This window comes from Macaca thibetana, chromosome 14 (assembly GCF_024542745.1).
Source record: "Macaca thibetana thibetana isolate TM-01 chromosome 14, ASM2454274v1, whole genome shotgun sequence".
Classification (NCBI taxonomy): domain Eukaryota; kingdom Metazoa; phylum Chordata; class Mammalia; order Primates; family Cercopithecidae; genus Macaca; species Macaca thibetana.
Genome location: NC_065591.1, coordinates 119927622 through 119942351, shown reverse-complemented (window position 1 = coordinate 119942351; position 14730 = coordinate 119927622). Strand labels below are relative to the sequence as shown.

The following is a 14730-nucleotide window of genomic DNA, read 5'->3' as shown; positions in this document are numbered from 1 at the left end:
ATGTCTTCCAGCATGAGGACCTCCCATTTATCTGTTTTCTGTAGTTCCATGACTGTTGGCCATGCAGGACAATTAATTAAAGTATGGGATACTTTACTAGGTCTTAACTGCATTTTGAAATCTTGGGGACTGAAGTCCCAGAATGACAAGAACATAAAATCACTGTGTCTCTACCTCTTCATCTCCTCTCCTTCTCTGTCCTCAACTTCCCCTTCCATTGTTCTCAGAGGACTTCCCTTCCACTACTTCCTCCTGTACCACTGTCCCTTTTCCTTTCAGGGCTATTTCTCCTTTTTGTGCTCCACTCATCTCTGCTTCTTGATCACTAGGGTGGTAAATGTTAGTCTTTTGGGGCAATTGATTTGGCATTTTAAATGAAAGTAGTGGGGAGAGGGGAAAAGATTCCACAGTGAAATTGTCTTAATGTAAGATTCAAACCACAACTGCAGAGAACATCTGTTTTGAAGTTTGATGTTGTCTTTGTAACCCAAGAGAAAAGCAGAGTAAGATCAGAGGAAGGCCTTAGCCTTCTGCCAGGATGAAACCACCTGCAGCCTTGGACCGTGGGTGAAATCCTGTAGCCCTGGGATGCAGAGCTTCTAGGAGACTGACTGTCCTCTTCTGTCATATTATTAAAGGACGTTGGTCCTCTTGCCATCTGTGCTATTGCCATTATCCCTCTACCTCCTCAAGAGTCCAGTTCAGGACAATTTAAATTGGAATCCCAATTACATGATCCCCAAAGGCTCACAGAGTAACCAGCATTCTGCATTCACAGCAATCCCAGGCAACATGCTCAGCCTGCTTCAGGAAGGCACACAACACTGGGTGTGGATGAGACCTCAGAACCCTCTAACCTTGGGCAGCTCCTTGCCTCTTCCTGTCTGAGCCATGTTTGATTCGCTGCAAGAGGAATACGTGTCTAAACTGCTGGATTTTAAAATGTCGCTTGGTCTGTGGATTAGGCCAATCCATTCCACATTGTTGGGGCTGCAGATGCAGTTGAATGGTTCATAATTATAGTCTAAAGAAACTGCAGACAGCAATAGAGCCAACCCAGGCCCTTTCTCTCCTGACAGCCCATGCCAAGCTGTCTCCCACAGGGAACCATAGTATGGTTATCCTGCAATGTACTTGCCCAGAGACAATACATCCAGTGTAGAGAAAAAGTTGGATTTCTAGAAATTGAGTCTGCTCATCTATCTGCTCCTATGTCCATTGTATCCTGCCTTGTGTCTCAAAGGTGTCTGGTCCTTCTCCTGCCAAAGTGAAATGCAAAGTAAGTGCAAGGAGATGCCGGGGAGAGAACTGCTATCGGGGCATGTGGTTCTGGTACTCGCACTGACTTTTTTAGGTTGTGTGGCCCTGGAAAGAATAATTTCCTCACTCAGACTCATTTTTCTCCTCTGGTAAATAGGAGTACTGGACTTGGAGAGCACTAATAAACTCCCATTGAGCTCTACCATGTGACAAACCCAAGACCTAAGGTTTTGTCTCCAAAGAGGCACCACAAATGTGATCTTCTTTCAAAATTTAAACTATCACTTTTCTGTGACTCAAAACAAACATAAATCTGTAGTTCTCTTCTTTGGTCAGGTAGTTCTGGAATTTCTCAAGTGAGGCTGATGCTGGGCAGGTTGCCAGTTTAAGAACTGAGGAAGGGGCTTGAAGAGATTTTTAAATTAAATGTGGTGATAGTTGTTCTATCTCTCCCTGGAGATAGTTCAAGTAAATTGAGTATCCAAGCTATTCTGCAAAGGGATGGCTGTAGAGAGACATTTAATGTGATTTCTCACATATTCTACTGTGTACTAGATCTTAATAAAAATAATCAAATACTAATTCACACCTAGACACTGTGCTAAATGCTTTGCATACATTATCTCATTTAATCATTCAAATAGCCTTCACAGGTGTGTGCTATTATTATCCCTAGTTGAAACATGGAGGAACTGAGGTTCAGGATTGTTTAAATGACTTACCTGTGGCAATTCAGCTGGTTAGTTGGTAAAGAATTTGAACCTGAGTCTTATTCCAAAGCCCACACTACTATCCTCTTTGTTTTCTTATAGAGAGCTTTCTAGGGCAAACAGGCTTCCAAGTCCTCCCCTCTCCCCCAACCCCACCCCACCCTCCCTTCTTCCCTCCTGACTGCAGCTCCTCCTACCCTCATTGTTTATTGTGCCTTCTAAACAATAGCCAATGAGTCTGTGTTCCATTCTAGGGAGAGCTAGGGGTGATTTTATTCCCTGAAACAGAGATGAGGTTGTGACACAAAAAGGTTAAGTGGCTTTGGTGAGGTCACAGAGCCAGCCTGCAGTCAGCTACAGTACCATCTGAGTCCCCTGACTTGGGTCCCTTAACCGACCCTAAGGCATTTTGGCATCCAAGTTTAATTAAGAGAGTTATTTTAATTTTCCTTCCTATCTCTAATTTTCCATTTTATTGCTGCTCGATAATGTAGATATTGAAGTGCCAGGCATTTTTCTTCCCTAGTGTGCTTTTTAATGACTAAACTTATCACATAAAAACCACTTGCCTTAGAGGTAAGCTTTCAAAGCCTGTTTCTGTGTATGACAGAGACTGTTGCCTTTTCTCAGAGAAAAATGAGACCACAAATGCAGCTCAGACAGGTTGTTGTTAATTGAGGGCTTTTTTTTTTTTTTTTTCTAAATCTTACATTTATACCAGTAAATCAACATCTGTGAGTCATAAACTGGTTCTGGATCAGCCGTTAGTGGTCTGAATGTTTTTGTAACTACCTTCAGAAAAGCATATTTTAGCTCAAAACTCAGGGATTCTTTGTTTTGTTGAAGTTCAAGACTCAGGAGTAGACAACATGCTAGGACACTTCTGGAGAGGGAAAGCCTGTCTTCCATGATTGTTTAACATTAAGTGTATATTTATATTTCTTTTTGATTGAAGTTGGGGTGGAGTTGAGGGAGGAGTATAAATAAAAAAGAAAGTATGCTTTTTACATACTCCATGTGCTTGAGGAATTCCTGTATGAAGGTGACTATTTTCTTAATATTATTGTCTAGCTCCACTCTTCTGTTTCCCAACTCCTGCAGACTTTTCTTGGCCCTTATTGACTTGAAATTCCTAGTGTAAGGCGATTCAGCACTTGGTAGGATATAATTAGCTGAAGTCTAAGGAATGCTTAAAAATACAATTCTGTTTTTTCCCAAATGCAGGAGGAACAGACTGCTGCAGTACAAGCACAAGCAAAGAAGTATTTCTTTGATTGATTTTTTTTTTTCCTGAGTGCCTTAAAAACCAGATATGGTATTGAAGTATCTTGCCCAAGTGGACGAAAGGCAAAACTTGGCTGCTGTTGTTTGGTTGGTGGGGACACTGAGGCATACATGTAACTGAATTGTTGTGAGTGTTGGGGATAGAGGTTCTGCTCTACTATGAACGGAAAAGGGCACAGCCCCTGACATTTTTTAGTTCATCTTCACAAGCCAGAGCATATCAAATTCACTTAACCATTGAATTAGGAAGCCCATAGTGACCAAAAAGCTGATAGTTCATCATTCAACACATATTTACTGAGCTCTGTAATGTCTTAGGCACTAGGCTAGGCATCATTTTTTTAGCATATGATAACATAGACGTATCACTTAAAGTCCATATGAACATTTAGAAAAATCTACTTGTGTCCTATAAAGAGAATGAATAAAAATTTCATTTATCAATATTGATTAGATTAATGAAGCATGACCCTTGCAGACGTGATGGGATTATTATATCTCAAATATGTAAAAAATATTTTAACATGACCTTATTAGTGCTCTTCATCCAAATCCAGGGTTAGATGCATAACTTCTGATGGCATAAATATTCATAATTAATATCATCTGCATGTAACTTTCCTGGCAGCCTGTGGTGGCGCCTGGCTCTCTCTCCAACCTCCTGCTTTACGCAACCCCATTCCGTGATTTGAACATTCACACATTTTGTTTCTGTGCTTCAGGACTGGGTTAGGAAAAGGATGATTGACTATCTGAGTTGTCACCATTGAAGAATTAGAAAGAATAATTTTCCTCATTTCTAGAGTGGAAAGTGTTTACAGTTTAATCATGGCGGGCTTTTTTAGTATCTAATTTTGGTGGATGTTAGCAGCAGTGTTTAGGCTAGTCTGGGGAAGAAAGTTGAGGAGCAGACTGGGGAAGAGAGAAAGGAGTTGCTCCGAGGAATCTGCATTTGAAAATAGAGAAGTACGCACCAATCCAACCCAATGTTGGATTAAAAAATGCCAACATTTTCTTAATACAACATCAACAAAACAAAATTCCCCAAAGCAACTCTAGATTTGTTCACTTCTTCTCCTGATGAATTCATAGTGAGTAAGGCAGGATTGATTCAAGAACCCTTTTTTTTTGTGGTTCATTTGGACGTGTAAATGCACAATTCATTCATCAGCTGTTTCCCTAGGCTTTTCCCAGGACCAGAAGTGTCTGTTCTTGTCATCTGGAGGCCAGCATTGTTTTCTCATACCTTTTGGAAACACAGCTGGATTGCAACAGTCTTTGTTCTTTCAAAAATTAGGACTATCACATACAAATATTTTCCTCTGGTCACTAAGGAGGGACTTAATCTGGAGTTTAGACCAGGAGTCAGATATATTTCTGTTCCTGGCTTCCTCCCCGATTTGCTGTAGGAAACTTGCAAATTACTAAGGCTTCAAGGGCACAAAACTGGGTTTAGATGAAGGTAAGCATGTGTGTTAAAACTTACCAGAGGCAGAGGTTACAGTTGCAGTCAAATGTTGGGAGTTCAAATGTGCTTAGAAATCAGGAAACATTAAAAATAGCTTTCTCTGAGATTGCTCAGGAAGATTTATGTTAAATCTTTTTGTTAATCAAAGATGGAGCTCAATACTTGGTTCTAGCTATGTATTTAGATATACATATACTAGTTGATTTGTTAATTAGGACAAATTATCTCTATTTATCACAACCAATGTATTAGTGGCAAACCATGAATTATTCGGGTTCATTTTGTTTTATCTCAAGCGCTGGGAGTTCCCAAATGGAACAGAAACTGTGCATTGTGATTCTGTCATGGTTGCCAATGATGTACTCCAGAAATTCAAAACCACAGAGCCTCTGCATCACTTTTTTGGTGGCGGTCGTGGGAGGGTTATTAGTTTTATCTAAAAGAGGAGAGTCTCTGAAAGGAAAGACAAAGCTTTGGCCAATGGTGACATAATTACAGGGACAGAATAATTAGAAATACATTATAACTTCCCCTTCAACCCAACCACTGCTGGACGTAAATTGGAAGCTTACGGAAGCTCATGGCTGGGTTCTAGTTTGGGGTCCCGTTCTGGATGCTCCTGCCAACGCAGGAGCATTACATGGGTGGGCTTTGAAAAACTGAAGCCTCCTCCAGAAACACACGCCCTGACTCAAGACCCGGCTGGAGTCCAATATTCCTAAAGCCCTTTGAGGACACGGGCTCACGAATCCCCTGCGCCTGCCCGCACGCTCGCCTTCATCCACATGCCTCACGTCCTGTGTGTCAGTCTTTGTGAATGAATGATGTACACGCACTTGGAAAACTATGCTGCTACAGGGAGGGGGCGGGAGCGGGTGACCAAGCCCTCAAGAATGCGTGGAGAATCAGACGGACTTTCCCGAAACGGTGGAGGCGGCCTGTGCGCCCAGCCTGCCCACCCGCTCCCGGCCCTTCCCGCCCCTGCCTGGGCTCCGCGGCCCCGGGCTCCGGGCACTGCTCCTCCGCGGCCGCGGCCCGGCCCCGCGCTCGCCCGCCCTTCCTTTCGCTTTGGGCCGCGGGCGGCGATTGGCCGCGGAGCTCGGCCCCGCCCCCGATGCCCCGCCCTGCCCCTACGCCCCGCCCCTCGCTCCCCCCAGCGGACATCGCCGGGCCCGGGGCGCGCGGACCCAGCGGCCGAGACGCGGCACCGCGAGAAACGCCCTAAGGAGGAGGGGAGAGCGCGGGAGGGCGAGAGGGAGGGACAGCGGCCGGGAGATCGAGAGCGAGCGAGGCAGCGGCGGGCGGAGAGGAGGGAGCGGGCGAGGGCCGGGCAGGAGGAGCGGGCGCGGCGCGGGCGAGGCTGGGACCCGAGCGCGCTCACTTCGCCGCAAAGTGCCAACTTCCCCTGGAGTGCCGGGCGCGCACCGTCCGGGCGCGGGGGAGAGAAAGGCAGCGGGAATTTGAGATTTTGGGGAAGAAAGTCGGATTTCCCCCGTCCCCTTCCCCCTGTTACTAATCCTCATTAAAAAGAAAAACAACAGTAACTGCAAACTTGCAACCATCCCGTCTGTCCCCCACTCCTGGCACCATGAAGGCGGCCGTCGATCTCAAGCCGACTCTCACCATCATCAAGACGGAAAAAGTCGATCTGGAGCTTTTCCCTTCCCCGGGTGAGTGGCGACGGCCGAGGCCCCCACCCAAGCTCTCGGCCAGAGGCCGGGGTCCCCTGAACTTCTTGCCCCTTTCGCCGTTCCCTTCTGGGCGGTGCATTTCTTCAGGAGCGGGGGATGCTGTTGGCAGCTGGATTAGGAGGACGAGGAGCAGGAGGAGGAGGACTGTTGGTGGCCCTAGACCCTTGGTTTTGGGGGTGGTATTTATTTTCACAGCTGTGTTTTTGTGAGTGGTGGGGAAAAGCTTATAGAATTTCCAGTACCCCATTCCTGCTTTTCTTGTATTCCCAAATGAGCGAGAACCCTCTGGCCTTATTCCTTAATGTTAAGGGGAGATGGACGCTGCCTCAGAGGACATCATCCCCTGACTCCACGTCCCCGATAGAACTGAGGCTGGGTGGAGGGCCCCGGGCAGTCTAACGGGTTGGCCTTCAGGCACATTTTCAAATGAGCTCTTGCCTCCCCAAGCGTCCCTGTCACATGCCTTGCCTCTCTTTTTCTGGGTTGAGGGTGAGGAGACCGGAGGAGAATTGAAATTATCGTCTTAACTTTGAGAAACGTCCGACCCTATTCTTGTAGGTTACTTACTTTACCCATGTTTCTTATCTGCCGTAAATTTTTCTTCTGGTACCAAAGATCCATTGGAAAGAAAGCATCCAACACCCAAATGTGACTTTGTGTCTTTGGTACATGGTGTTGTCCACCTCTTTCGTTTATATGCATTTGAAGAAGAGAAGGATACGAAGTATTTATTTATTTATTTTTGTCTTTGACACAAATATTGTTAAGCAACTTAAGAGAGTCTGGCCTTACAGAATTTCTGAAACGAATGTAGTTTGAGAGGGAAAGATGCTTGCTTTTAGGATAAGGCACTGCCAGTTATCCTTAGAGATGAGTGATTTTGGAGGTGGAAGTATGTAGAAGGATACAGGGAGAAGGCAGTGCACCCTGGAAAATAATTAATTGAAAGAACAGGCTCCTCTGTTGTATCTGATTATCAAGAAGTTTAGTTGCTGCGCCCTGTGGTTAACACTGCTTTGCCTCTGCCATAATTTATTGCTTACTTTAACCCTTTCTTACTCTGCTTAAACTTTCAACACCACCCAACTGATGTTTTGTCATTCCGAGGTCCTTCAGAAATATTAATAAAGACATGTAAGTCATGCCCCCTCACCCTGGGCCCCTGACATTCAGCTCCAGGACTGCTGTGAGCAGAGGCTGAGATTGTGTCTCCTGGCAAGGATGATGGTGGTGGGAGCAATGCCGAGAGCGCGCCTGGAACCATGGAGGCATTTAAGGCATTTAGGCCTACGATTCAGAAATGAGGTTTCTGTGATGGTTGTGTTTGGGGGTTCGAGGAAGCTAGAACGAGTTCTATTTGTCACAGTTGATTCAAACCATATATAGAAGTGAAAGGATAGTTCACAACAAAGATATAAACTCAACTAATAGGTCCTTTCCTTAAGAACGACTTGTTTATATGTGTTGTTATGGGTGTTTATGGGGGAAGAGACAGATTTGGTCATCTGGGAAATATCGTGTCGATATGTCAGTCCACATACCTACAAGGGATTTTTCATCCTGGGAATGAAAAAGAACCCTTGGCAACACATGTTTCAGATCACAGTGAACAGCCGAAGCAGTTTTTTTGGTAATTTAATATTAAATATTAGAGACAATGTATATGGTGCCCTCATTTCAGTTATTGATTAAAAATAAACTCTGGGCGAGTAACTTTCTTTAGCTTTCTCTTCTGTAAAATGGGGACAATAAAGCCTAACGCTACAGTCAAAGTCCATTGTAATAAGCATACTTGCAATGACTTTCTTTTTCAAAAAAGATTTCCAAGCCACTGGTCATCTTTTATATGTGACCTTCAATACAACAAAATTTCAACTGGCCAAAGAAATTGGGCAGTCTCCTGCCATTCATTGTAAAGAGGTTTGATTTCTAGCACCAATATTTATTACCTTGGAAAAAATAAAGACAAAAACTTGAAAAAATATATAGACTATAATCAACTTTTTTTTTTGCTGGACCTTTAGTTGCTTATATGTGGACATTATACCCACACCTCAGAGAGGAAAATAGAGTCACAGAAAAGGTAAATAATTGACATAAAACTATGTAGTGAGCCAGTGGCTGAAGTACAATCAATTCATGTTTCTAACTTCGCAGTGTATCTTGCTTTGAATAATGTTGCAAGATACCTTCCAAAAGCTCAGCAAAGAAATCTCGACTGAGACTTAACTTGCAGGTGCAAAGCAAGGTTGGGAGAAACAGTGTTTCTGGCCAGGGCTGTCTGCTTTTGTTAGTGGAAGGACAAGACATTGGCTAAGTGCAGATTTGCCTTACCCATCAGACCATATAGGACATGTGTTTAAAGTTTAACTTCTCACAGCGTAGCTTTTTATCCACAGCTGTGACTTAAATATTTGTCAGAATGATTTCTTTGGGTTGCTTAGTTTCTTATGCATGGAGACAGCTAGTGTGGGATCTTATCTGGCTTAAATGATTAAACCAGAATTTTCTCCCCACCCCGTCCCAAATTCATGAGTTCCAGAGAGAGGCAGTAAGGAAGTGGGGTGTCCAAACAGGAGCCACAAGACCTGGATTATTTGTCTTCCTGGCTAGGACCTGACCAACAACCTTTATGTACTTTTATTCTATTTTGAGACTTCACAGGAGTTTGACGATGTTAAGTACTAAATTAACATATACTCTGAAATAACATTAGAATTGACTTTTCCTTGCAAGTGTAAGAGTAAGGTGGGATATGCTGTTTGATGGCAACAGTGTGATTGCAAGGATCGTAAATAGCTTAAAAACAAACATAGCCATTGGGTTCACTCCTGGTTCTCTCCCGGTGGAGCCTGCTTCGAAGGGACCAGGTGCCAAAGCCAACACATTCCCAAGGCACTTAATTTTTCCTTTCCTTCAGCACTCTGCTCTACCTTCTTGGCGAGGTGAGCTTAATGTCCAGATAAGAGCAGGACCTCTAATCCTGGACACTTGCTGTTTTATAAGAATAAAAGGATGAGCCTCTGGCCCCACCCGCCCTCAGCAGAGGGTGTACATCCGTCGGGAACATGCATTATACTTAGAGATAGGAAGAAGCTTTGTCCTTGCTCAGCTTGGTCGGTCTTTGTTTCTTCATCAGTGTAGACAAGAAAGAAGGGCAGAGCTGCCCAGTCTATTAGATCACTCGCTCACTGTGCTCCCAGATCCCCGCCGACCATACTCCATTAGTGACTAAAGAGCTCCGCGCGGTTCAGAGCAGAGACTCTGGAGCCTGCCTGTCTGGATTTGAATCTCAGCTCGCCACTTAGTAGCTGTGTGACTTGGGACAAATGACTTAATCTCTCTGTGCTCCAGCTTCTGCCTCTATAAAATGAGTGTAATCATTCTACTTCATAGGATGAATATGAGGATTAAATCTATGAATATGTGCAAAATCTTAAAACAGTGCCTGATCCATAATAAATCCTGTTTAACAGTTGACTACAAAACAAGTCAACAAAAAATGATCCTGATCAGTGTAGAATTTTCAGAGGCCCTTGAATGTTTGTTAGGAGATAAGGTGGCTGTGTTATGCACCTCCTGATAATCTATTATCTGAGAGGGAATGAAGAGTAAAGTTAAGGAGGGCCTTTTCAGCTGCTTGGCTGAGATCTCATGCCCGTGAAACTTCATTCTGTTCTCCAGGGAGCAAACAGTGAGAGGTAACTTTCAGAGAGTGTCTTGGAGTCCAAACTCTCACAGTTAGAGGCATAGGGGTTTGCCAGTTACTTTGGGTGATGGATATTGTCATTGTTACCTCAGAGCAGGGAGGCTACCAAGTCTAGAGGCAAGGGGAACATTTGCAGGGTTGATGGAAAAGTCAACTTTTCAATTATGCAGGGCTGAGAAATGCATCATGTCCAGTTATTATAAAGCATCTCCTATTTTATTTATTTATTTGGTTGGCAGAGCCTGCATTCCTGGCATTTTTGGTTGGTTTGTGTTGCTGTTTTTTTGTCTGTGTAACTTTTTTTTTTTTTCTCTTAAAGAGGCCAGACCACCCTGTAGGAACATCGCTTCCCTCTAGGAGACAAACCAGCCCGTGGTCAACCTCCCAGAGCCCAGGTCACTCTAGGGTCCATCAAATCTCTGCAAAACTGGGAGCTGGTTAGTGTAGGTCAGGATTTTTCGGGAGAGTCTCCCTGTTTCAGAATACAGCGGATAACTCTACAATGGCTACAGTGACAGTATAATTACAGTTGTCTCTCTGGTTTGTGTAATGAATAATCCACGGCTGTGGTGGAATTCCATGAGCTTGCGTTGAAGGTGGTAGGTTCTTGTCATTCAAAAGTTGTTGGGATATTTCTAAAGCACACATCGAGCCTGCATTGTGTGCTGGGCACGGTCAGATAAAAGAACACTTTTATGCTTCACACTTACTCTGAGGTGTGGTGGAAATATTATTTTCTCCATTTTTCAGATGAGGAAAATGAGATTCTCAGAGATGCATTCTTGGCCTAAGGCCACACTCTGGAAATTTAGAAACTGATGAGACGTTGTAGGCATTTGATACCTAAAATTTTGAGTTATTCTCAAAAACTCTGGAAATTAGAACACGGGCAGGTGAGAAGGCAATGCTGGTCGGTGCTCTGGGGGTTCAGGAGGTACAGTGGCTCCCTGGTATCCCTGCAAGACCCCCCTGAGCTGGATCAGGTGGCCTCATTGTTAGCCCAGTGCTTCGTATGGCTCGGGGAAAGGGTCCATCCTGTGGGCTGTCCCAAGGCCTGGCAGTCCAGATGTGTTGCTTTAGAACGATGTTTAAAAGTTCCAGCAGTGCTTACCTCAGAATGAGAGGCAGCGAACCAGGGTTCTCGTTTTTGCAACGTCTTCCAGATGGCCTTGGCTCCGTCCCAGGTGGGAAGGTGGTTATGTTCATCTCCAAGGTCAGTCCTTCACTGAGCCTCCAGATTCTGCCCATTTCATCTCCTTCATCACTGATGTTGCTGTGCATTGACTCTCTCATAAGCAGGATGATGAGACATAGCTTAGCAAACTAGTTCATTTTCTTCAGGCAGTTAAAATTTAATTTTCCTGCTTGCAGAGATGCCCATAGGCAGTTGCGTTTGCTGCCTGTGCCTCAAATAAATTTTGTTTCCCCCCCTAAAATTTAGTTTTTTAAAAAAGCCCGTTCCATGTGTCAGGGCACATGGTCTGGAGTTGTCCTGGCACAAGGAAGGAAGGACAGCCCCAGGTGTCTACCCACAGGCCTGCCAGCTGTCCCAGCCCATGGCTCACAGACAGGCACACTCCCCTGCCACTTGTCTAAGGTTAAGGCATTGGTTTCTTTATTACTGCATTATGGAGAGCATTTTCCCGAATAGTTAGTATGCTTGGACCCGCACTGTCACCGCAGAGAGGAATTTGTGTGTGAACAGCATCATCTCCATGTTTTTATTTAGCTGCTCCTTAATGAAAACCTTGGCTCCGTTTTCCTGCTCACGGGGAACCTCGAATAGCATTTGCCTCTATGTTTGCAGTGTTCTAGGTCCATCCTTCGCTCACAGCTGTTAAGCTGTTCTTAACTCAGGGTTAGGAATGTCACGGGTATTCCCAAATCTATCATTTTTACTTGTCATGTGTCTGTAGCTACTTTCTGCTATTTTTTTCTTTGTTTCTGTTGAGTTGATGATATCTTTTTCAAAACTTCAGTGGATGTTTTCCAAATTGCATAAACAGGCTATTTCTACTTGGCTGCTTTTCTGAAGCCTTGGCCTATCTGCATCCCCTTTTCCTTCTCATTGTATAGTTTATAATCTCCATGCAGACACAGAAAGACATAGGTCTGTAGGGTGGATTGTGGTAGGTCTGGTTTCATTGGCAGAGAGCCATGCTTACAGACATGCTCAAAATATTGCTATTCAAGCCGTAAATATTTTATTGATCACTTGGCCAACTCTGTCATATTTCCCAGGTGCTTTCCAGTGTCTACTGCTCGGGTGCAAGCCTGTCACTTGACACTTCAAATGTGGCTTATTACTGCCCCTTCCACTTTTCTCAATTGTTCTTTCTTGTAGCATTTAGTACTGTCTCTAAGAGTTGTAAAATATTGACCCAGATAGTGCTTTTAGACCCAAAGTAGCATTAGAAATATTAAGGCTGTTGGACTTCATATCATAATGGTGTAGAGACAGGGAAACCATATAATTTACCACCCAAGCTGGGATACCTTTGAGAGTGTAAAGGGGCACTATTCATAACTGCATCAGAATGATAGACATTAACTGGGGCTCTCCCCACAGATGAGGGTCACCCGCGTTAGACACTAAATTTGGTCAATTGTACTTTCTAGAATATCTTCTCTCAATTGCTAATTTTAGGGTTTAGACCATCTAAGTAAGCTAATAGGGCACGATTAAGAGTTTGAAGCCCTTTAAGTTTAGTATGTTTTCCCCCCAACCATGAATTATATTTTAAATTTGTTTCTCAGCATCTGAGAAACCCAAATCAATCTCAAACAAGTTCACTTCAAGCATTCGAAACCTCTTGGTAGCTTTGGGTAGCTGTGATAAGCCATTGATTTTTGCTTTGCAAGGTTCTGTGGAGAAACTGTAAACTCTGCATGTAGCGTGTGTGTGTGTGTGTGTGTGTGTGTGTGAGACAGAGAGATAAAATGAACTTTGAAGTAGAGGGACGTGTCTTCATTACACAAGTGAAGACAATTACGATTTTTATTTTGTTTTGTTTAAATGTTTATTGAACATGAGAAATTTTACTTTGGGCTAAAAAGGAGCAAAAAAAAAAAAAGTTGTGTTTTCTTTTTGTACCATTAAAGTGGGCAAAAACAAAAGCAAAAATAAAAAACAAGCCCTCAATTCTTTAGAAGGGGAGGAAGGCAACGGTGGATTCAATTGCAAAATTCTTTTTGAATTAAAAAAAGACAAGAATAAGAATGAGGACAGGAAAAGAGTAAGAAAGTATGAAAGAATGAATGAAAGGAAATTGTAAAACTAAAAATGAACAACTTTAAGTGATAGTACATAGATTTTTGGAAAAGCCTCCATCTGGGCCAAACATTACACCTGGTTAGGAATTCCAGGCTCAGGTGGTCCCATGGACAGTTTTGGGTCTGTTGTGTCTACTCCTTGCCTGTGGTCATTTCTGAATGCTTTAAATCCCTCATGGGTAGATGGGTGGTCAGGACAACTCAGATGAAATCTTCCCTGGGTTCCAGGTGCTTCCATGGCAAAAAATTCTGGAGGACCAGTGTTTACATTTATGAAAATATGTGTGGATCAATGATTGTATTTTCTGTGTCTGTTGAGCTCTCTCTTGCAACAGTGGTAAGTTAGTTTCATAGGTCAGCTTCATGGGAAACAGGGGCACTTCTGAAGCATTTGAAGGAGGTGTAAGAACAGGGAAAGGATTATTTTCCATATAGAGAGCAGCGTGGGAAGAGTGCTGCAAGTTTGGAATGAAAGAGATGCTTAGATAAACATGAAGGAAAAAAATTTACTTGTAGAAAGGGATGAAGGAAGGAAGTAGGAGGCCAGGACCCAAACAGCGTTTTGAACCTCAGGATGAATTTTGCCTTTGAAAGTAGGGATATTTAAGGGCAGAATAGAGTTATTGGGTAAGCTTATGAGATAGGTAATTTTTTTTTTTTTTTTGGTTACTTTCCCTCCCACTCACACTGTTGTTAAAACCTCTGTATCAGTTTATCAGAATAAGCGTTAAACCTCAGAGAAGATGACAAAATTGATCAGGTATGTATTTTCAAGGTACAAATGGAAAATAACCTCAGTCAGGCACAGGAATCTTCTAAGCCTGGTGAGAGTTTGTAGATAGGGGTTTTTTGAAGTATTTAGGGTCTCCCACTATGTGTCAGGTATTATACCTGTTCTCTATGAATGACTTTTTTTTGTGTGTAATTAGAGTTGTCTGATATATTTAGAATTGGGTGATGCATTAATATCATTCATGTTCAAACTAAGAATGTGTTGTTGAGTCTGATTTTCTTTCAATTTTTTGTAGAAATGAGGTCCCACTATGTTGCCCAGGCTGGTCTTGAACTCCTGGCCTCAAACAATCTTTCCACCTTGGCCTCCTCAAGTGTTGGGATTACAGGCATGAACCACTGCCCCCGCCCAAGTCTGATTTTGAAATACCCTTTAGGAAACTTATCACAGGAAATTTTCAGTGGAAGAGTTTCCATGTGACTGACTTTTATACTTCTAGTACCTACACATTTTTCCTATTTGATATCTGTGGCCAAAAATTTAAGTTAATTCCATACCTTATGCACCAGTTGTCTGACATCATTAAGATATGAAATAAATGT

At 43.3% G+C, this 14730-nt stretch overlaps 1 protein-coding gene across 3 annotated transcripts in view; it reads left to right on the top strand.

The window, feature by feature from the left end:
- The window catches only part of ETS1 (ETS proto-oncogene 1, transcription factor), a 127936-nt gene that overhangs the window by 58392 nt on the left and 54814 nt on the right, over nucleotides 1–14730 (top strand). Inside the window, exon 1 of one of the 3 annotated variants that reach the window (XM_050759283.1) lies at nucleotides 5923–6392. The exons of the other annotated variants lie outside the window; for them this stretch is intronic. Coding sequence (XP_050615240.1) covers nucleotides 6311–6392 — 82 coding nt within the window. The 5' untranslated portion in view covers nucleotides 5923–6310. Of the gene's footprint in view, nucleotides 1–5922; nucleotides 6393–14730 lie in introns of those variants that run through there. 3 annotated transcript variants of the gene reach the window in all.